Source organism: Coccomyxa subellipsoidea (genome assembly GCF_000258705.1).
Source record: "Coccomyxa subellipsoidea C-169, whole genome shotgun sequence".
Lineage (NCBI taxonomy): Eukaryota > Viridiplantae > Chlorophyta > Trebouxiophyceae > Coccomyxaceae > Coccomyxa > Coccomyxa subellipsoidea.
The window spans coordinates 1,577,085-1,599,431 of record NW_005178041.1 but is presented as its reverse complement, the minus strand read 5'-3'; the positions used below and the strand labels follow the sequence as shown (position 1 = coordinate 1,599,431).

At 52.2% G+C, this 22,347-nt stretch overlaps 6 protein-coding genes across 6 annotated transcripts; 2 read left to right on the top strand and 4 right to left on the bottom strand.

Moving 5' to 3' along the window:
- Positions 1-946: 946 nt before the first annotated feature.
- On the top strand, positions 947-4,373 carry COCSUDRAFT_59062 (hypothetical protein; the record flags this gene model as incomplete). The annotated part of the gene is made up of 9 exons (XM_005651022.1): positions 947-958; positions 1,122-1,286; positions 1,406-1,593; positions 1,706-1,985; positions 2,241-2,466; positions 2,582-2,725; positions 2,870-3,733; positions 3,889-4,064; positions 4,233-4,373. 9 exons carry the CDS (start codon positions 947-949, stop codon positions 4,371-4,373), a joined length of 2,196 nt encoding a protein of 731 aa, XP_005651079.1.
- Positions 4,374-4,913: 540 nt separating this feature from the next.
- Positions 4,914-6,710, bottom strand: COCSUDRAFT_35121 (chlorophyll a/b-binding protein P25; the record flags this gene model as incomplete). Its single annotated transcript, XM_005651021.1, has 7 exons — positions 4,914-4,963; positions 5,112-5,145; positions 5,294-5,371; positions 5,652-5,792; positions 6,012-6,225; positions 6,409-6,540; positions 6,655-6,710. 7 exons carry the CDS (start codon positions 6,708-6,710, stop codon positions 4,914-4,916), a joined length of 705 nt encoding a protein of 234 aa, XP_005651078.1.
- Positions 6,711-7,192: 482 nt separating this feature from the next.
- COCSUDRAFT_27079 (light chain 3) lies at positions 7,193-10,136 on the bottom strand. Its single transcript, XM_005651020.1, has 7 exons — positions 9,917-10,136; positions 9,738-9,793; positions 9,594-9,646; positions 9,353-9,471; positions 7,711-9,219; positions 7,441-7,548; positions 7,193-7,291 (listed from the first exon to the last, which is right to left on the bottom strand). The coding sequence occupies exons 1-5, from the start codon at positions 9,957-9,959 to the stop codon at positions 9,128-9,130; spliced, it is 363 nt and encodes a 120-aa protein (XP_005651077.1). The 5' UTR covers positions 9,960-10,136; the 3' UTR covers positions 7,193-7,291; positions 7,441-7,548; positions 7,711-9,127.
- A 689-nt stretch (positions 10,137-10,825) lies between these two features.
- COCSUDRAFT_27077 (hypothetical protein) lies at positions 10,826-13,801 on the bottom strand. The gene is made up of 6 exons (XM_005651019.1): positions 13,528-13,801; positions 13,221-13,341; positions 12,839-13,070; positions 12,482-12,717; positions 12,059-12,286; positions 10,826-11,866 (listed from the first exon to the last, which is right to left on the bottom strand). Exons 1-6 carry the CDS (start codon positions 13,749-13,751, stop codon positions 11,636-11,638), a joined length of 1,272 nt encoding a protein of 423 aa, XP_005651076.1. The 5' UTR covers positions 13,752-13,801; the 3' UTR covers positions 10,826-11,635.
- A 373-nt stretch (positions 13,802-14,174) lies between these two features.
- Positions 14,175-16,108, bottom strand: COCSUDRAFT_21736 (nucleic acid-binding protein). The gene is made up of 8 exons (XM_005651018.1): positions 15,914-16,108; positions 15,790-15,816; positions 15,629-15,682; positions 15,418-15,536; positions 15,267-15,328; positions 15,079-15,134; positions 14,909-14,986; positions 14,175-14,768 (listed from the first exon to the last, which is right to left on the bottom strand). Exons 1-8 carry the CDS (start codon positions 15,927-15,929, stop codon positions 14,761-14,763), a joined length of 420 nt encoding a protein of 139 aa, XP_005651075.1. The 5' UTR covers positions 15,930-16,108; the 3' UTR covers positions 14,175-14,760.
- A 154-nt stretch (positions 16,109-16,262) lies between these two features.
- On the top strand, positions 16,263-18,120 carry COCSUDRAFT_52369 (hypothetical protein). The gene is made up of 6 exons (XM_005651017.1): positions 16,263-16,383; positions 16,492-16,547; positions 16,714-16,769; positions 16,873-16,932; positions 17,054-17,198; positions 17,411-18,120. The coding sequence occupies exons 1-6, from the start codon at positions 16,357-16,359 to the stop codon at positions 17,550-17,552; spliced, it is 486 nt and encodes a 161-aa protein (XP_005651074.1). The 5' UTR covers positions 16,263-16,356; the 3' UTR covers positions 17,553-18,120.
- The last annotated feature ends 4,227 nt before the right edge of the window (positions 18,121-22,347 follow it).

Here is a 22,347-nt window from a genome sequence, read left to right as displayed (position 1 = left end):
CATGTCCGATTGCGACACCCCAACTGCAGCAGATCATGACATGGAGCATAAAACACAGGTTTGTGGGGGACTCTGAGCATGTTTGTTCCATCTACAGCTCTGCCAATCAGATAGTGTTCTTGTTGGAGTCTGAAATGTTGCACACACCTTCAGGGCTTGGGTGATGGTGTCCCAAATGGCTGGAGCATTGAGGATGTGCCAATCGATGGATACATGGCCATAGGTGCGCCTGCTGTGTGACAAAGCGTGAAGCATTTAACAATCCGAATCATTCATGACTGAGGCCCTTTCATGTGGGTGTACAGATGGTGATTATACTCTGTGGCTTGTCATTGACACCAACATCCTCATCGAAGACTTGGAGCATCTGAAGGACTTCCACAGACAGGTTACTTTGGCACGCCATGGTGGACCCTTCAAGGACATCCACTTCAACATCATGTACTACATTCCAAAGAAAGTCAACTCAGAGCTGTGTGCTCAGAAGGAGAGGGGTAAGGAAATTTACAAGGCTTTTGCTCGCAGCAGTCACTTCATGCGATGTGAATTGAGGACATAGACATGATGGCTGATGGTTGCATGCAACATTCTGCAGGTTTGAAAAAGCATCAGGCAAGGGAGGCCAACAGGGTGCTGTATGATGTACTGAGTCGGGGCAAGCATGGAGTCCAAGAGTCCGATGCCATCCAAAGGGAGGTAAGTTACTTGTCACCTTGTTTATGGTATGGTTGTTTGTGCCAGTGTTGACCCGCCACCCGCACTAAGGATCAAGCTCACTGTGAAAATAGGCAGAGGACGCTTTTCCAGATGTCTTGAGGGGTCCTGATGTCAACAGCGACGATCACATCCGGCTGTCTGCAATGTACCTGCAGAAGCAAAAGGCCAAAGCAGATGGCAAGCATGCTGTGGTACGTCCACGAACGTCACATAGAATTGATAGCTAGAGATGGTGTCGCCGGTATTGTAGATCTGGAAGTTTCATTTGAAGGCCCCCTCGGTCCAAATCTGCAAGATTATGCAACGATGAGGCATTAGTCAGGGTTGCTACATTACAGTCCTTCATTCATATAGGGCATGACAGAAGGACGCTGGATACCCAATCATCCTTTTATGGCATGCAGGTCTTGCTGACTGGCGACGTGAATCTTGCCCTCAAGGCTCGTGCTTCTGGACTGACTTGCCGGAAGTTGGCTGGGTCTGCCGGCAGCACGGTGGAGAACCTGCCTAATACTCGTCCTGAGCTGCTGAAAGAATTCTTCCCTGAAGTCATCGTGAAGACAGACAAGGTATGCATGCCAGCTTGGGTTGCCTTTTGCCACCGTTCTATAAGTAACTACACGGCATGTCTTGCGATTGATCATTGCGGACAAGCTAGCTGTATAATGCAAGTCATGTGCACATGCAGGAGCGGAGGATCGAAGCTCTCAAGGAGAAGGCGGCACATGACCCCAATCTGAGATTGCTCAGCATGCATGGCCTGGGGTCCCGCAGACGCTCCCAGCCTCGCTCCAACAGTGAAGGACTCTCGCCACACGCCAGCGGGAACGCATCCGCAAAGGGAATGCCTCACGCAGACAGCCCCAGCAGCTCAAGGTCGTCCCCGTGGAAGACCACCCATACTCTGGGAACCGATGAAAATTTTGAAGTCTTCAGTATTCCAGACCCATTTCCTGTCCATGAAAGTACCATACTGTGCCCACTGCAGGTCCTCCATGCCAGACCATTTCCATGCAGAGACCTCGGGGCTGTCGGATCATCATGTGCAGCGGCAGAACAGCCTCGGGAGAGGCTCAGGGGCCTCTGGAGAGCCCTCTGCATCCAGTCAGCCACCCCCACCGCACCAGTCTGCAGTCCCAGACCCCCCTCGGCAAGAGCAGGGCGCTGCGGCATCACGGGGGGAGGACATCCTGGACTGCCTCATGTCCGGGATGAGGCTGGCATTGCAGTGGCACCTGCAGCACCGCTACCCAAATGTATGGGAGCAGGTGTGTGTCATGCTCAATGTCAGCTTCATTATCAATTCTGGCATGTGCTATCTTCCATACTTTAAGAGCTACATGCCTGTGCTATGCCATGTCTTCTTGCAGCGAGTACAGGAGCTGGCAGCACCTGTCTTGATAGATGTCGATCTTGCCGCCCTTGCGCTCCACATTGAGGTTGTGCGAGATTTGTACAACAGTGCTGATCTGCTGGATACAGCCATTTACCTGGCACTGCTGACAGCGTATTTGTGGGAGCAGGAGATGGGGTACATGACGAGTGCGACAAGGGTGCTGGAGAGGCTGCTGGGCTGGCCGCATGTGCTGGACCTGTTCACCACGGTGCAGGCGGAGGATGAGCGCCAGATCATGCAGGCCCTGCAGCAGCTCAAGCTCTTCAGCAGCGACCCTGAGCAGGAAGACCTGTGGAGGGCCGTGGAGGCTGGGCGCATGGTCCTCTCCTCCTTCTCAAGGCCTCTCAGCACAGGTGATTAAAAGTAACCCCTGGGTCCGATACGCCTCCCTAAATGCCACATGGTGAGCCTTCCCTCTTATGCCTGTCTCAATCATGGTGCTGAGATGTTTGGTTTGCTGGGGTGCAGTGGCTCTGAGCGTGAGTCAGCCGGTGGATGCTGAGGAGGCGTTTGCAGCGCTGAAGGAGGCGCGCAGGCGCATGAACAAGCTGTACAGCCAGATCGCCAAGGAGCGGCCGCGCGTTGCAGATCCACCCAAGACCAGCAGTGGAGGTGTCCTTCCTTTCACCGATGTTCCTCCCCATTGCCTGCCCACATGCCGCACCTAATATGCATGGCCCATTCGCTGGTTCTGTGCTGTGTGGGGACGAAGCAGGTGTCGAGGGGTACTTGAAGGGGTACTTCTTGATGTTGCAGGCTATGGCAACCAGCGGCAAGCACGGAACCCTCGAAATTCAGGTGATACCGCACGCAGCGCACAGCATCACCCAGCCGCGGCAGCCAGCACGCATCAGGGCTTGTCCAGGCCTGCCCCCCAGCAGATACTGTCATCCAATGGTGCAGACATGCACAGCCCCTTCCTGCACCAGCAGCACATGCAGTTCCAGAGGATCCCAGGCAGCCCCCACGCGGGCGACCCAGCGCTGCTGCACAGCCTGAGCGGGCTGGAGGTGTCTGGCCGGATGGGCTCCGGGCACTCCCTGCAGTCGCAGCTCAGCGGCAGTGGCTTCACGCGTATGGACAGCTTTGGCCGCTCCGACAGCGCGCATGCGCAGGACCCCAGCATCGCCGTGCGCGGCCACTACAGCACGCGCGCCGGCTACCAGCAGCTTCCCGCGCGGCTGCCGTCCGCAGGGATGTCTCCTGACGTCGAGGCTGCCGCATTGCTGCAGCAGCAGGTCCTGGCGCAGGCTGCGCTCATGCAGGCCAACCAGCAGCAAGCCCAGCTCTCCCAGCAGGGCTCTGGCCCCAGCTTTGCAGGCAGCCTGGGTCAGCAGGTGCTTACACAGGCGGACTGGAATGCGGCGATGCACAACGCTGCCATGCAGACGGCAGCCATGCACGGCCTTGCTCCTGCAGCGGGCAGCGCACACATGCACGCCAGCTCTGGCTCCCCTGCCGTGCAGCAACACCTGCCGCCTGCTCAATCCAGCAGCATGCTGCCTGCTGGCCCGGCAGGGGCAAATACTGGCGGAGGGGTGGTCGGCATGCACGCTGACGCGCCAGAGCACCCGCCCCCCAGCAGCCCGCACTCTCGAGGACCAGGCTTCAAGTCCGCAGGTACGAGTGCTCTGCAGCTCCCTAATACCCTGCTGCGTGTCTTGGTACATGGCAGAATGACACACTTCAAATAAATTTCTTTGATGTCAGAGCACTGGTCTCCAAGCAAGGAAGCTTTGGAAAATCGCGACTGATATGGGAGTGCTGGTGGGCAGCGCTGATGCAAGCGGCGGTGGAGATGCTGGCGGGGGCGCAGCAGTGGGGCGCTGGGGAGGACATGGCGGCCAGGCGGCTGCTGCAGGCGCTCGTGCACGCCAGGAGGGCCGCTGCCAGCTTCCCCGCCGACATGCACGACCAGTCCAAACTCCACGTCTGCCTGCAAGCCCTGCAGGTGCGCTCGGCGGCCAGCTCATATTCTATTGTATTCTGAACAATAAGGTGGTCACCTGAAGTTCAAAGTGTAGGAGCATCGGCTGTATATTGACAGTAGGCGATGCTGGACAGGTGTTGACGGCGCAACGTTGAGGGTGAGTGGTGATAGCATGTTGCATGGGTGCAGGGGCTGTGGTCGCTGCTGCTGCAGAGCTGCCGCCAGGATGCGGTGGAGCCTGACTTTGAGGACATGCTGATGTACCTGAGCGATACCAGCCGCTTGGAGGGCGTCGTCAAGCCTCTCCTGGAGATGACCAATAAGGGCTGAGCTTCCCGCCGTGCTACAATTGTCTGATGTTGGCCTGGTCTGTGAGGATCGACACAGCATCCTAGGAGTGCCCGTGCTGGTTTTTGTCGGCAAGTGCTGTTGTGAATTGAGTTTGCCTGTATACACAGCTTTGGTTGTTAAGGAGTCATTTGCATGCATGCTGGCATCTTCTGGTGGTGCAGCAACGAGTTCGGGTCAGAGCCTGTGCATAGGAGTACTAGTGTGGGTAGTGTTTGGATGCTGCGGTCAGTGCCATACGCTGGCATGCTTGAGCAGCATGCACCTTATAGCCTAATGTTATGATTTGCTCGGGGAAGGTTCATTGGTGCACATTTACATCTGCAGCTTGCTTGCAATTGCAAACCAGTCCCTTCTGAATCACATCACGATCAGATGGATAGATAGGAGACTTGGAGCGTCAAGCATTCGTAAAATCCCATTGAACCTCATTAATATGCAATAGTCATTCCTCAAGGCCTGCCAATTGCAAGCTTCATTAGGCTGCTCGGGGCATCCCCTGATAAATTATCTAATGTGCATTTATGGCACAAACTTGGTGGCGGCAGCGAATCCGTTGTTCACGGAGGGGTCTGCAAACACACGCAGACACATGGTGTCAGTAATTGATGCCTGCACAGGTGATTTGCAAAATGCTCGAAGAATGCAGCAGGATTGTATGCATAAATAAGAGGTGATGTGAGCATTGCAATGTACGCAAGAGATGTGATTCAAGCCTACCTGCCAGGTGGCTCTCCAAGTTCTCAAGAGGGCCCTGCAAAAGGTTCATTGCAGTGGATCAGAATTTGTCAACACAGGATGGTACACACAATGAGCCGGTACTGGAGTTGTGCCAGGAGTGTTTACTTGAAACCTTCTGATCGAGTCAAGAGATAATGCAATCCATGGTTGTTTGAGCCCACCTTGCCGGTGACGATGGCCTGCACGAAGAAGCCAAACATGGAGAACATGGCCAGGCGCCCGTTCTTGATCTCCTTCACCTGCACCCCCAAAGCAAACCTCAGACTCAGCAACCTTGCTTCCCACTCCCTTACATGCAGTGCCCGTCATGCGCCTGACCTGTCACAGACATTCCTCCTCCCCTCAAGCCCCCAAACAACGCCCCCTCAGAAGTCTTCCAGCAGTGCTGATAGTCAGACCCTTTTTGTCACAGGCCGTGCATTGCTCTGCAAGAAAGTTCAGCGTCACACCGAACCGTTCAACAAAACGCCGAAGCTCTGTTGAAAAGGTAACAAGGATTGTCACAGGAGAGGTGCGCGCCTTGAGCTCGGCGAAGGTGTCGGGATCGTCGGCGAGGCCCAGGGGGTCAAAGTAGTCACCGCCGGGGTACACCTTGTCCAGGCCCTCGCCTCCCGGGCCTCCGTACACTCTGTAGCCCTCAATCGCACCCATCAGAAGCACCTGCCCACACCCACTTCCAAGCTTCACTCACTGTGCATTCCGCACCGTATTCAATGCTTCACAGACCCTGAACCCTTAATGCACCACTGGCGAGATCGGCAGGCTTTCTGCGCGTTTTCTGCAGGTCCTTCACTTGCTGCTCTAGGCAGGCTACCATTCGTCTGCACCGCTTCGAATAGAAAGTGGATGGACAGGCTGAATAGGAGAATGTGTAAGCACCTGGCTGGCCAGGATGGCGATGATGGACTGGGCGTGGACGAGGGAGGGGTTGCCCAGGTAGTCCAGGCCGCCGGGGGCAAAGATCTGCGCACCGGCCTTCCACCAGACGGCCTCGCCGAAGGACACGCCGTTCTTGGCAAGCAGCTCCGGGGTCAGGCAGCCCAGGGCTCCGAGCATGGCCCACCGCGCGTGGATCACCTCGATCTCGCGGTACCTGCACAGTGTTTCAGCCATGTCACAATGTCTCATTCCCTAGCTTGGTGCGCTGTGGTGCTAGTCACCAGCAGCATGATGATGGATTGCCTTCTGCAGGCTGGCATGCATGCATGCAAACCAGGCTGCGGTGAAGATGCAGTGCGCATGGAAGGGATGTGAAGAGAGAGGGCGGGGGGCGCACTTGGCGAAGGTCTCGGGGTCAGCAGAGAGACCGGCTGTGTCCCAGCCGTAGTCGCCGGGGTACTCGCCGCTCAGGTAGGAGGGGGTGTTGCCCGAGAAGGGACCCAGCCATTTCGGCCTGTCCTCGCCGTACCTGCGCAGCGCTCAGCCCTGTAAGACACTGCCTCTTGACATTGAGAGCTCCAGGCAAGGCTGACTGAAGTATGTAACTGCAACTGGGGCACTGCAACAGGAGCGCAGCACTCACCACATGCTGGTGGGGGTGGTCTTTCCCTTCACAGTGCGGCGCATCACCGTGGTCATCTTCTGTGGGTGGCAGAACAAGGGAGGAAATGTCAGAAAAACAAGTCGTTCGCACAGACGCGTTCGAAGAGCGTTTGCTCTGCTGATGTGCAACTAATTACGAATTAACTGGATTAGTGAAGGTGATTTCCATAGCGGCATAATGTCCGGAATGAACAGAAAGCAACAGGCATATCGATCAAACCTGGGGACGGGCAGAGCTCGCGCTCTTGGCCGCGAAGGCCGTGGTCGAGCCGAGGAAGGTAGACATGGTGGTCTGCATTTTGACCCGCTGAGGTTCCTGAAGAGAAATGCTCAAATTTCTGCGATCAGCAGATGGAATCAGATACAAGCCTTGGAGCTTGTCGTGCCTCAGCCAATCAGAGCTGTTGCTCGTCGAGATAAATGCCGAAACCTATACAGGCAACTGATGCAAAAGTGCCAAATCAGTCTGAGACTGTCCTGCCCTAGTGGAATTTGCCTTCTGCAGCGATGTGAGAAATAAGAACATCAACTTTTCTTGTCGAAAGATTGAATTGGAAAGAATCAATCGGCAGGACACACTATAGGACTCCAGCTGGGATCTTCCAGCTGTTTTGGAGGTGCGTTTGTTCCTGAGAGGCACAATCTTCTGCCACTGTAACATGTCATCCATTACATGGTCATTGTCACGTTATTTGATCTTATGGACACTCTCCAATGAACATGCGGTAACGTCTACAACTGCAAAGAATGTTTTGTTTTCCTGCAGATTTGAGCGCTGCGACTTCAAGTAACTGGTCTTGTTCACAGACTGCCGATAGGCACAAGCACACCTAGGCTAGGGATGGGGGGTGATGCTCACGGAGATTACCCCAAGGTGCTTCTTTTGGTCCCTACAAGACGCAGACCCCAACCTTCAGTGACTCTTTGCTTGTCCCATGTATTCATCACTGAAAAAAGAATGAAAGTATGATAGAGGACGTACAGCATGCTTTCTGGCGTGTCATGTGTCTCAACTGATATTCATGCCTCTCCACAGGGTGTGTGGTCTCCCGCGGGAGGTTGGTATGCAGATCCCAAGCACTGGCGACGCAACACAGCATTCGCTATCTTGGGCACTGTAGTGGTGGGCACCTTCATCTTCAGGCATTCAGTGAAGTTGGAGCAGAGACATGCTGCGCCTGCCCGCTGGATCCCGTCGCAGATGTGGAGCAAAAACATTCCAGAGAAGCGACCAGATGCTCTAGGAGGAGCAACTTGATAGGTTTGATTCTTGAACAGGCCAAGCTGTGTGAGGCCGATTTTAGCACCATGTCTTTGAGGGTCCTTCAGAGGTGATCATGTTTAACGAGATTGCATGCAGTCTGTACGGTTGCATCAGTCTATGTGAGAGAACTGCAGGGGGTTTCAAGGCTCAATTCGCACTTCTATCTGACTGCTCCTGGGAGATTTCAACAGGCATGCTTATGATCGTACCCAAAATCAAGAAGCACTGTCATGCTGGAAGTGTTGTGGCAGCATACTTCACGAGTTTATCGGTCTGATTAACATGCAGTAAAGGCTCATAAAGGGGTTTTTGTTTCATTGATTTCTGAGCACCGCGCCCATGGTCGATTGAGTCTTGCTTGGATCTGGCAAGTCCATCCAGGGGTGGGATCGTCCAGGGGTGGGATCATCCAGGGGTGATGATCATATGATATGTGGCAGCCTGCCAGATAAAGGCTCAGCCTTTCAAAGAAGTTATCTGGCAGCTTGCTTGCAGACGCACTTTGCCTCAGGCAGGAAAGCGTGAATGAAGAGAGGCTCATCAAGCATGCCGCCTGAGACGTGCCTTTTGAACTTCGAATCAGAGTCTGCGAGTGGACGTGATCACACGACTGTCAATGACTCACCGGATGATCATTTCCGACATGATGTCCCATACAGTGACTGTGATTCATGATCATGTGTTCAAAGGTTTCACAGCTTGATGATGCTGTGTTCAGTGGCACCCACTGGCAGATGGTCAGGAATACCCATCCTCTTGCGCCGCAGGTTATCATTATGTTGCCAATCAGTGATAGTGGTTTCAGAGGATACTTTCACGACTGTATGAACCCTTGCTGCAATCATACAGGCAGCAGCGCCTCTACCATGAGGTCAGCAAATCACTCATGGTATATTTAATACATCCAAAAGGTCTGCGAGGCCGCTGCAATGTCTATTCACAAATACACCAAGGTCCCTGATCCAAAACTGGAATAATGTACAGGCGGACATTCAGCCGCACATTTTGGCAAGAGACCAGAGCATCAAATTCAGTTTGAAAAGCCTTTCCGACATCCTGACAGGCTGCAGATTATCTTGCGACAATCCCTCTTGAATGACCCGTGCGAAGAAGCCAACAGTACGGACACAAGACTAGATTTGGGGTGGCTTGCGCTTTACAGTCATCATACAAGATTTACAGGGCGCGCTCAGCAGCCAAAGGTGTTCTCGCCGCTGTACGTGATGTACAGGAAACCGTCCTCGTCCTTGTGATCTTCATAGACATCGGACATGAGGGCCGCTGCACCACAAGAAGCATGCCATCATGTTGGAAATTCATCAGGCACGGATGAGTGCAGCAGGACAACGCGCACAGTTGTGCAAACAACATCATTGCTGTGAGGCGATATTGTGCCGGGTAGAGAGATGCACACCTGTGGGAGGCAGCACGTTCTTGACGAACATGAAGATAGCCTTCTCTGGGCTGACCTTGATCCTCTTGCGGATGACGTACACAAACTGACCCACAGTGAGATCGGCAGGGACGAGGTACCTACACAAAGCATTAAGCTTTGAGGCCACAAAGGGATGGCATGTGATGGCATGGATCATGCAAAGACACACATACAACCAATAAAGGAAGTCACGTGAAGGCACAGGATTGAAAGGGCTTACTTCTTCTTGTCTATGTCTGGGATGTCACTCTTTTCCGCCTTTTCGACAATAACCTGCACAGAAAAACAGCATTGTAGCCAAGGAAAGGAACAACCTTGCTCGGTGTACCCAACACAGCAAGGCAAAACCACAGGAGTATCTTACCGGAATTCTGTCAGGATACTTGTCACGGATGCGAGCTGCCTCGGCCTGCCGCTTCTCTGTACAAAAAACACAACCATCAGGCATTGGCTCTCATGCAGCAAGAAATCCAGAACCACAGAGCGCAGGCGCTGGACATCGCCATTTACTATGTGGCAACCCACACTTCCGTCATTTCGTACCAAGCGGGTGCTCCTCCTTGAAGGACTTCAGGCGTGCTGTCATGATGACTTTGGCGCGCTCACTGAGCTAAAGCAGGGGCCAGGCAGAGGATACAGTCGTGTAGATGCTTCCTTGAACTGGAACCCCAGTCCGCCAAAGCTGGGCAAGGCGGTGCCTTATGCGTGTGATGCGGGGAGGAAGACCTTCACAAACGTCCGGTGAACCCTTCGCGACGTCTGGATGCGAGCAAATATGGCAGGGTGTCTTCTCGATGCTGAGTCCTGTCCGCCTCGCTACCTCATAGGGTTTTAGGGATCAATAGCGTAAAATCCCCTACAGTTACTATCATAACCTGCTGTGAAATTGGGTTGAAAGCCTGGCAGGTGAAGTGACTCCGCTGGACTCTGAGCAGAGACAGCCATCACTGATCATGATACCACCGCAGTAATTGCCACTGTCACAGCACCACGGTGGTGCTGGCAGAATGAAGGCTCATCGTGCCCCCACGTGGCACGTGCACCTAGGTCTGCACAGGCCGGGCCTAGGCCTGTCAAAGCCGTTTTGCGGCACTCTCCAGCTATAGCTAGCTAACGGCTACTAGCCACTATTAGCTTGTGCCCTGGGCTGCATCATATGCACATGCCAGCTCCCCATGGCCATGGCCGCAGTCGGGACCGCCAGCGCTGGCGCAGCTCCGAACTGAGTCAGCACAACAGATTCAAAGGTGAGACCGTCTCGTAACGACTCTCGAGCTCCAGCTCCGAGTCGGATTCGAGACATGGACTCCATGATGGGCTTCAGGCCGCAGCACACATGAAGGAAGCTTCCTCATGTGATCACAGTGCAGCACTGCACATTGGCAGGGCAGCAAATTTGGCATGCAAATGTCAGAAGTGCTCACTGCAGCGAATGGCTGCGATCACAGAGATGAGGTCAAACTTCAGGATTTTCAATATGCACACCATTGATAACTGTCCTAAGACAGCTGGGATGGTATCAATAACAGTGTAAATCCTGTAATGTTTCCAATATTGCAAAGCACCATGCACAACTGATCTAAAGAATACCACTCTCAACTTTTGTTCGTTCATTGTCCAAGTCCACAACATGATCACCATAATGACTTTCCACAATGATGACTAGCACACAACATGCAAACCTAGACGATACAGCACCACTGTCACAACGATGCGAGACTCAGCAGAGGCAGCAAGCAGTTCATGGTGTGCATAGCACGTAAAAGAATCTACTCACCGTGCCAACAGCCTGGCTTTTAATACTAAAAGCGCTGCTGGCAACAGCTTTGCAATGCAATAATGCCATGGGAAGGTCTAGAAGCAAACCTTGCATCCATAATAAATTTTACCATTGCCCCACCACTCCCTTGTCCCTCCCAGAATGCCACAAACAACACCGGAGTACACCAACTGTGGCACCACGATAAATCAAGAGACTCTCCTGCAAAAATGCCCTTTGCAGAATTTGGCGCAGACCAGGCTTGCCCTTGCTGGCAGGTATGGCCACAAGAATACTACTAGAAACGAATATATTTGTCCTCTCATATTGGAAACAGGCTCACAATCGATGGGGGCGCGTCATTCACACAGCACTCTTCTCCCAGCGAGTGCTTGTTGTACACTGAATCTACCACACCTGGCCTACACAGGACTCACCCAAGGGGGTCCAAAAGAAGCGTGCGGCCCAGCAAGTCATTCTTTAGTTTAGATCGGCTCTTGAAGTCAGGAGAACGCGAGGCGGCTCTTCTGCTTCTCTGAAGGCAGCTTGACATTGTCTGCGAGGCCCAAAACCTTCAGTGCAGCAACGATCTGCCAGGTCATGTCAAATTGCCACCACTCGAGGCCGTGGCGCGCGCTGAACTCGAAGGCATGGTGGTTGTTGTGCCAGCCCTCCCCGAAAGCCAACACGGCCACCCACCAGTTGTTGCGGCTCAGGTCCCCGGTGTTGTACGTCTGCACACACAAAACCCAATCTGTCACCAACTTCAGTCTGCACACACACAACCCAATCTGTCACCAACTTGAGTTGAAGGCATTCACAGGAAAAAAGCCAAAGCAGCAACAGAATATGCGCATGCATAAACAATAGGTGCTGATGCATGTTCAGAAGTGGGGAGAGGTGGCAGCCAGGAGGGGAGGAGGCACCTGGTAGCCCCAGCAGTGGCTGGCAGAGTTGACAAACCAGGTGATGTGGTAGACCCAGACGGCGCGGAGGGCTCCGCCCCACACCACCGCAGGGAGGCCGCCAAAGGCAAACAGCGCGGCAAACATGCCCACCACGTGCCAGGGGTATGTGCGCTGGATGAAGCGGTAGAAGGGCTGCGAGTCCAGGTCGGCTGTGTTGCCCCGCGAACCCACCCTCTCCAGGGTTGCCTGCATATCATGTTAACTTGAATTTCAAACATGCGCCAGGCAGCTCCCTGACACATGCAGCGTGGTGATTGACACCCCAGAAAATTGTGCATCAGCAGGCGTGTCACTGCGGTCAAGAGAATGCCAGGGGAAGGGCTGTGCTGAATCAGCACTGCTGTGACATCATTGTCGGTGTGTAGAGAGAGCAGCACTCACCCCGTTGTTGAGCAGCCAGCCCATGTGGGACCACCAGAATCCCTCATAGGGGGAGTGGGGGTCCAGCGGCGTGTCGGTGTGCAGGTGGTGGTAGCGGTGGGAGGACACCCACTCGATGGGCTCCCCCTGCACCGCCAGCACGCCGCAGTACGCCAGCGCATACTCCAGCCACTTGGGCGTCGTGAAGCTGCGGTGGCTCAGCTGCCTGTGGAAGCTGAGCGTGATCCCCAAGCAGCCTGCATGCAAACCCAGCCATTCATTCCAGGAGCGCCCCTTTTGGCTTGTTCCTGTTGTGTGCTGCAGCAGTACATGGCTATTGGCGTGTAGCCACAAAGTTGGGGAGGTGTCAGAAATCACCCGTGATGAAGTAGCTGCCGAAGAAGAGTCCCACCATGGGCCACGAGAAGGTGAACGGTGCAAGAAGGCACAGCCCGTGCACGACCAGCATGAAGATTGTGTACCCATAGTCCTGCCCATTCCAGCTTCGGCCAAACAGCGTTGTCTTTGCGGTGGCGTACACGTCCGACAGCAACACCTTTTTGGCTCCATCCTCCTCCTGCTGAGCCTCCTTGCTTGGTTTGGGGACAGGCTGCAAGACAAAGTTCAAAGTGATCTCAGAGATGAGGCTGTCAATTGCACACTAGTCTTGCAGACCAAACAGGAGGGCATGCGCAGGAGCACAAAAGCGTTGCAAAGATGCAGCTGAGCTCTGACAAATCCACAGTGATGGTGTGCACACCTTTTTTGTGTCCAGCTGCGACAGCTGTTGAAACAGACGATCGTACTGCGCGCTGTATGAAAGCTCTGCTAGTTGGTCTCGGGATATTTCCGTTGGCGCATCCACCTCAGCCAGGGTAGCACTGCAGAATACAAAAGCTTGATACATTCAAAAGATATTCCATCTGCCTCCAATCGCCGGGGAAGACACCCCAACAGCAACGCTAGCCGCACATTTTCATATAAAAAAAGCAGGCATAAACAGAAGCAATCAGGCCAACTTGTACCGAAAAATTAGCGGAGCAATACAGGAGCAGCCGTGTCCTCACCCGGCCTGAACGCTATGCGCTGCCGCCGATACCGAGAGCGACGACCTGGCTCGTCTATGATGACAAAATGATGAAGCACTAGGGGTCTGATGGGACAGCTGATGAGGCCGCAAGTGGGCAGCACTTCGTGGGAGGCCAGTGCAGATGCGCTTGGCACTGGAGTGGTGGCAGCACCCTGCAGCAGCATCCACAACGTGGGGACCGCGGAGGCCGAGAAGCGCCATGCTTGCTAAAAAGAACTTTACAATTTCCTTCTCCAAGTTTTGGAATTGCTCCAAGCAATTTGCTTGGCATCCAGGCAAACACCAAATCTCATTCCTGGGGCCGAGAAGCCTGCTCGCCACGTGGACGGAAGGGCAAACGGGCCTCGATTCGCTCCCGAGAAATCTATGATTCCATCTCCGTCTCCCCGCTCAGTACTGTCCCCCAAAGGGGATCCTGACGGATTTCCATGATGTTTCATGCCATGACCACTGCAATTTGAAAGAGGCTGAATCAATGTGGGGTGCCCTGTGTTCTGCGGCACCCCAATGAGTGATGCATGCCCCATACGTGCATGCGCAGCCTGCCGGCAGGCTGCGCATGCACTGAGGGGCCCCCGGTGGCCTGGCCCATGGGCTCACCGAGCAGCCTGGCTTAACCCAAGCTCGCCATCATGGTAAATTAATGTGACATGACAAACTGTTTCAAGCTATCGACTGGCAGGCAATCACTCAGAAATTTGACATCTTTTTTAGGATACGCATCACTGTTGAGTCAACAAATTGTCGACAGTCACTGACCAGGCAAGTGCGAACAGCAGCTGATGCGCAGCTGCAGGCAGGGGCTCATTCAGATTTCCAAATCTACTTTGAATGTCTTATGAGCTTCAAGCTGCAATTCGCAAGGTTCTTGACCCAGCATCAGATGCATGAAGCTAGATTTGGCGCGACTTTGCGGCCAACACTGGCAATCCCTTAATCTTACTTTTACTGCAAGGTTCCTGAGGGGCTCTTATAGCAGCAGTGCTTGCAGAATGCAAAGACGCGGCAACACGGCCGACGCCATCCTGGCCAACCAGTTTATCCAGTCAATGTACTGTATTCTTGTTATGTGCCCTTGCGCTCCTGTGAATCCTGAAGTCCCCCGCAGATTTAAGCCCCAAGCACAGACAGAACAGCAGCCTGCCAGTGCCTGGTGGTGTCCCATGAACTACCTTCCACACTCCCTCTCCACATTTGGGAAGCCAGCTCCTCAAATCTCTGAACACAGGCACCAATATTCCAATCAAATAAACATGCACAGACGGTGCGCACCATCTCAGTCACACGAGTTGCAGCACTATTGATCAGCAGGCAGGCAAAAAGCCAGCTGTAGATATGTATTTTGAGCATGCGCGCACCAGAGATGTCCTCGAAATCAAAGTACTCGTCGTTTGCACCGTCCTCGTCGGCGAATGTGTCCGTCTCATTGACACGAACTGCAGCACACAGGTAAATGCTTACTAATGTACCGGGCAACCAAGCACCAGATAGGAAAGCAAATCATCAGGGGCACAAATGAGAGACTTACTGCTGTCAGGCAGTTCCCCATAGGCCTTCAAGCTACGTGCCTCATCAGCCATGTACCTGGCAAGCACACGTGAGAATTAGTTTTTCTCATTGGACAAGCTCCTTGAATGGAACAACATGTTTATGTATACGAGCCTCAGGTACTTGACCCTCCAGGAATCCCATAGGAAAAGCAAGAATGCCACTCACTTGAGTATGACATCAGCCTTTTCATCCTGGTAGTCCCGCAGACCAACAAGGATGATGTCTCCCTGCAAATCAGCACAGACTTCTCAATATAACACAATGGTCCTCTGCAGAAATGTCTTCACGCACAGCCAATGAGCAGTGTGACGCTCACCGTGTTCACCCAGACTTTCTTCCGCATCTTGCCTCTGATGTGGCAAAGCCGCTTGGTGCTGTCAATACACATTGCCTCCAAACGGCCGTTCCCGAGCATGCGCAACACCTGCGCGTACTCTGCAAAAACCAAATGGGTGGTTCATCAGAATAACTTGAAAGAAGATGATCCCTTGTGGACCTTTCGTCCACGGTATGCTTAGGAATGTTACCTTGGCCATCTTCCTTGAAGATCAGCTCACGCTTCTCCTCACTCTCGTTTTTACCTGCATCACTTCCAAAGCTCTTTCAGCACGGCTGACACAAGTCAACATCCGTTGCAGAGATCACAAAGTGTACAAAACTTCATAAAGACTGTCCAAGAAACACGTACCACGCCGTCTGTTCTTTCCTCCCTTTCCTGCAAACGAGGCACACATTACCTCAGCAAACACGGTGCAAAAGCAGAGAATTAATTCAATTCTGTGGTTCAGCCAATACCATCATGGGGTTGGCACCTTTATTCTTCGGCATTTCTCAAAATAAGATGCTCTCAGCTGTGCTTGAGTGCTTTTGAGCTATGAATCCTTTAACGCTAAGCTGCTTCAAGCTCCTATCGTAAATAGCAGACACCAATGGTCTACATTTTTGCAATCACGCCTGCATGACTTCCCAGCGCTTTCGAGCAGACCAGCGATTCAGATATATTGGATTCTTGCTCAACTTGATGGGACCTGCAACTTCTGGCACGACGCAGCCGCCTAACATCGACCCCTCACTCCCCTTGCTGACCGAAACCCTAGACTCTTCTAGCCAAGCCGAAGCTGCTTCTGTGTCGGATTGCAGATCGCTTTTCTTGTGTGAAGTCCGGAGCAAGAAGGCAAAAATCTTGATAATCTTCTGTAAGGAACATTTCTTGTTGTAGCCAGCGGCATTTCCGGGTCTTACAATTTTGCTAAACATGTCGCTATGGAAGATGGTAGTTGAGGTCAGTGAAATTCCTGCCTTCGAAGACGGAAACCTTCGTGTCTGTATTATTTCGTATTGTTCTGCAGACTTCTGCAGAAATGTATTGACTGATGTCATGGTTGCGCAGATCTGCCTCCCCATCCCCATCGTCTTGTTGGCTCTCTTGTGCTTCCCGGCGCCTAGGTGAGCTTGAGAATTTTACACATCGAAAGGGAACATTATAATGTCGGTTTTTCCTCCTCAAATGGCCTTCGAGGTTTGAGATGCAGAACGAGCAGAGTTAAGGACACTAGTCACACCCTTCTGTGCATCAAGGTACCATATCGTTTCATCGCTTCATGCCATGCAGGGTGTTCCACCGTGGCGTCCTGAAAGTGGTCGACAGTACTCTTGGCATAAATCTGGGTATGTGTTCTGTCACAAATCCGGGACATTAATTGGAATGTCACACCCCTCCTGTGGACCTTTTCAGAGACTGCTGAACCGTCAAATTTTCTGCTTGTTGCAGTCGGCAATGTCCTGAGCTTGCTACATTTCATGCTGGTGGTGTCTGGCGCGGCCCTGCTTGGTGAGTCCTCCCATAATCATTGAATACTGCGTTGTGGACCAACACTTGTTGATATTATCATGAATACGTCAGATCTTGGCTCATCTCTTGATGGCTATATTGACGACAAGGTGTGTGGCAGCCACAATCCGGACAACCTACCAACTGAAGGACCAGAAGCTGGACCCGTCTTCTGTGACCCCCAACGTCCTGTCTGCCAATCTGGGCAAGCGCTGGAGGGCAGAGCGGAATTTCTGGATTGCTTTCATCACCTTCACGCTCTGGTGGTGAGTCATTGCACCGCATGCTCTCTGGATTTGTGGATGTTTCACTGCTACATTTTATTACCGTGCATATATCCTTGTTTCGCGTGCTGTGTCCTGAGTTTAGTTTTTTTCCATGGAGCCCCTCGATCCAGGCAGTGAGCAGAAAACATCTGCTCTTGACGTGATCATCCTGTTGAGGCTTGCACATGATTCACGGTGCATGTGTTGCGCAGCCTGCTTGCCCGATTCTACCAGATCCTCAAGCACAAGGCAGAGGTGGAGGATTCCCTGGCCAGGCTTAGGGGTGACGCCCCAGCAAAGAGCAGCGGGCCAGCTCCCACAAAGCCTGAGCCTGTAGTCCGCAAGAGCCAGTAGGCTATTGTGCGCAACAAAGTTGCTGCAGAAATCTGTCAAGATGCATCTGCCGTTGGTCTGAATACTCAATTAGCCAGCGCTTCAGCTCGTGTAGTGCTGCGCTCCTCTTGAGCGTACATGCTCCAGCCTTGGTTGCCTGCAATTTTGTGGATAGTTGGGGGCAGGTGCATGCCTTCACTGCCATGGAGAATGGTGTTTTTCTCAAAGTGGGTTATTGCAGAGGGCTGCCAGCAGTGCTTTGAATGGGATGTGGAAATGTTGATGCTCAAGAAGAACTCCTAAACTTCCTGTTGCTGTAAGCTTTGACAACTGTATCAGCATGGGCCAACATATCTGGATTTGCGTTCACAGAAGAGCTGTCGAACAGTTTTCCCTTCACAGCCTGTCTGAAATTGATTGCAGTATTCCTTGTCACAGAAACTCAGATCACATCTCTACATAATGGTACGTTGAAGCAATCTGTGGCCTGCAGCCTCCCTGCAGGTGTATCAGGTGCCCCGACTGCCGGACCTCTTGTTTGAAGGACTGATAACAAGTGCGCATGTGTAAACGCGGTGATATGTCAAGTACTTACTAGTGCTTACTGCCAGCACGACTCTGAGGCTTGGCACTGGACTCTGTAGTACACATTGGGAAGGATGCGCGCTAAATTGCCAGCCATATTCTGATGGGTGACAACATATCACCAATCCAGGGCATTGATTCTATAGTATCTATCTACTATCACTATCAATAATTATTATAGGTACTATATAGCTTACGTGCCATGGCCATAGCTATGTGACATGTGATGAATTGTTCTAGCAAGGGAGGGAAATCTCATTGATGAATCATTTTTTCTTGAGAGGACTCCGCTATTTCAGTACAGATCACTAGCCCTCAACTTTGTTCGACATCCCTAGGTGATTGCATAAAGAGAGCATTGATGTAGTAAGTCTTGTGCTGTGACGCATTAGGATCATCATTCTGGATGTGAAGCTGACTCCCATCAGGCGCGGGCAACTCCCTCTCCGCAATGCTGACAGCTGTCTGAATAGCAGATGTACTTGGGCCCGCCTGAATCACACGCCTTGCTTCAATGCCTTGGTTGTTTGGCCTCTCTGTCTTCTTAACATGCTGACAACGTCCGTGACAAGCATGCACAATACTTGGCATCATGATGGTTACCTCTTGCTGTGTCCCTCGCTCGGCCTGCTCTTGATCCCCATCAACCCCAGCATGATCTATCTGCCTGCATGGCTCAAGACTTGAGGATGTTGCAGACTCATCCACTAATTGTCCTTCGCCTGCTCCTGCAAGGCATGCAAGCAATGGACTCAATGCATCGCTGCTTCTAGCATATACACAGTGCCTGCCTTTCCTGTTGCGCATCATCAGTGGAAGCACGCGCATACCTGGTAGACTCCTTGCTGCAAGGCTAGGACTGCAGCTGCGGTAGGCGGGTATCAGTGTGTCTGCAGTCATGGACGTGGCCTCTATGTGTATGACAACGCTCTTGACCTGAATTGTCTTGTTTTTGGGCATCATGCTCTGCTTTTCATCCTCCCTGTATGCTACCGTGGCTGCCCCACCTGCACATCAGGTGACCTGATCTATGCCTCCTGCCACTTTCACTTGAAAATGCTGCACATAAGGAATGCTCAGTGTCATGGGGTGTATCTGTACTGTGAAGCAGTACCAGGGTTCAAGACAAGAAACAGCTCTTTTGGTGTCAGCATCATGCTGGCCTCTGATGTTTCAGGGTCTTGAGCTGCCCTTCTCCTATTCCTGCAGAGACACCTGCTACACAAGGAAAGTGAGTCCACTTGGAAAGGACTCGGTGGCCGGGAGCGCTGCTCGAAGCATGAATAGAACGTGTGCCTGGCTATGGAAATCTATTGTTGCAAAGCTGTACTCACCTTGACGTGTAATATATGCTGAGGAGAAGGAGGATCAGTGCCAGTGTGGCCGAGAAGCCAATCACCAAGTACAGGAGGAACATGACACTGGTGCTGCTGGCCCATGCGGGTCCCTTCTCTGGCCCAGGAGCAGGTGCGCTGAAAAGCACCGTCTGCCCTGATACTCCAGGGGGCCAGGCTCCGAGAGAGCTTGACATAATGCGCTTGGTCTGCTAAAGCCTGGGCAAGTCCGCAAGAGGTCAGTCCTGCACAGTACAGGACATCAGTCCTAACGCTTGCAGGTTGTAACAGAGTGTACTTCTACTGCATGTGTGCATGAGGAGATGCCTACGGCTGTAAGCAACCTCCACAGTGCTTGCTTTTTGAACCCTCAATCCTCTTTTAGAAGGTCTCTCGAAAACGTGCATTTTTGGATGGAGCTGTTTAAGGAGTAAAACAATGCACTATGGAGTCATCGCTTGTATCCTTTGGACTCAAGCAAGCGATTCTGAGAAAGGTCAGTAGGGACATGCCGTCGGAAATTAATAGGCAGAGAAGGTTGCCAAACATCAGACAGACATGCAGACCTCAAAAAATTACTTCAATCACCTGTACCCGTCTGTTTCACTGAGATCCTAGCGATGTGCAAGCTGGGCTGCAGGTTTATGACTTATTTTAGGGTAGGTACCTTTGACTACACCAAAGTTGCGAGTTCGTGAGCTAAATCACTGGTACCAGTGATCGCAGGACACCTGAATGTTTGTGGAATTTTTATTGGGTGTCAAAGAGAATTCAAAATGCTGAGCTTTCCCAAGCAACTGTCCCAACGAGAGTTTGAAAGTTGGCGAGGGCCTGTAGGGCCTTCTATAATTCAGGGGTTTTGGCTATCCGAGAAATTCATGTTCGAACTTACAACAAAGTGCAAGTACTCCAAGTTGTTAGAGAGGCAACATAAAGGATATAGTTTTGATGGAATGCCGCCGGGTTTTTGGTGATCAGCTTGATGCTTGTTGTGAATGTCCTTCACCGATGCATATCGATGCAACATCCAGAAAAGTGGAAGGGTGCTAATGATATCGCAGTATTGTATTGGTTGCTGCGATAGCAGCTTGATGTCATGTATGCAAGTCACCAAGAGACATTGAGAAAATAAGATGGTTGATCTGTACCTTAGCTGCAGTCGCACATCTGCACAATTAGACGCAGGTGCACTGGAAATATTCGAGAACGCAGAAGCTGCATTGAAACAAATATTGCTGGTATGTTCCCGGGCTCTATGGCTGTTATCTGATGTTCTGATATTTGCCTTCCAGCTCCCTGCAACCGTGAAACTCTATGCAGGGAAACAAAGGCCAGCGCAGAGAGTTATGGATGTGGCTTTTGAGCGATGCTGCTCGTCTTGCAAAATTGCCTGGGAGCGATAAATGGATCTCCTTCTTTACCAACCTCTGTCTGAACCCCAGTATCAGGAAGAGGCAAGAGCGCGCGTGTCGAGGCCTGTTGCGACTCCTGATTGATAGCGCACCTGAGAAGGTTAGAAGGGGCATAGAAAGGCCTCTGGAGTCATGCTGTCTATTCATTCACGCTGCGCAGTCTGTGGACTACCTGACACCACTGGCGCTGCAGGTTGCAGATGTAGTATTTAATTGCCAGCCTCAGGCATATGCAGCCCTCTTCAAGAAGCGCAGCTCACAAGACATTCTGCTCTGGTTTGATCACTTCACGCACGATGGCCCGGGAGGCTTCCAGTTTGGAGCAAAGGCGCTGGCACAATATGCATTGAGGAAGCGTGAAGAGGTCTGCTGCACTCCTTGCAGGATTTGCACTTGCACTGTGTCATATTTAGAATATATAGCAGAATACTAATACTAGCATTGCTATGCTGTATACAGGTCTGGGACCTTCTGGTGTGGAAGAGTGCACATGCACATGCACCCGTGACAGTCTCAGCGCAGCCCCAGCTCTTCAGCAAGCTCAATGTTGAGGAGTCAGTGAGGAAGTTTGCCAGGGGGAGCAGGGGGTTCTGGAGATCAAGAGAGTTTCAAGACTCTTTGCACCGCGGAGATATTGTCAAAATTGATCCCAATTTTTTCACAGAGGTGAGGCCGCGTGAATGGCGGAACGTGAGGCTTGTTTATGATGATGTTTTATATGTCTTATTTGCAATTGTGTAAATGAAGGCATGCACTGTGGGTGCCTTCTCAAGCAGGAGTTGTACGATATACTTGGTAGCAGAGCAGAGGATGCAGATGCCTTGGAGAAGCTGATACATGCGTCGATTGCAAGATGCGGCTCGACAGAACTCGTGCAGAAGATATTGCCACTGCTGACGGATGAAGAAATGTTGAGCTGCCTGTGTCATGCTCTCTCCAGATCGGATGGTGCAGGTGAGCCATAGCTACTTGGGACGCTCGGTAACAACAGCTGATGCATTCGTGGCATCCTGTTTTGGAGGAGAGGAGAAAATTTAGGAAGCTGCTCTGGTTTGATGTCATGAATGCCAGGTTCACATGTCTGCTGTTTGTCTGCAGGTGTCCATGACCGCTCTCTTTTCCAAAGTGGAGAATTGGCGCTGCAGATGGCCATTTTCAGTGTCCCATCCTTCAAGACCATGGACGAATTGCTTCTCTACAATGCCCTGGCTCTGCGCAGCGGGCAAATCCTTCGAATGATGCAGCAGGACACTGCGCAGGAAACATGGCAGGTGCGGGACAAGCACAAATTGAGATTGACTTGACTCATGCGAGTCGTTAATGTAGGCTGACTAGGTGTCATATTCATGTCCTCACAGGGCGTTGTTGAGAAGCTCAAGGAGGTGCATGGGAGCAATGATCACTGGGCTGATCTGCTCGCTGACAAAAGCCTTTCCAGAACGAGAAGGATGAAGTCCATGATACTGCAGCTGTTTGCATCACGTC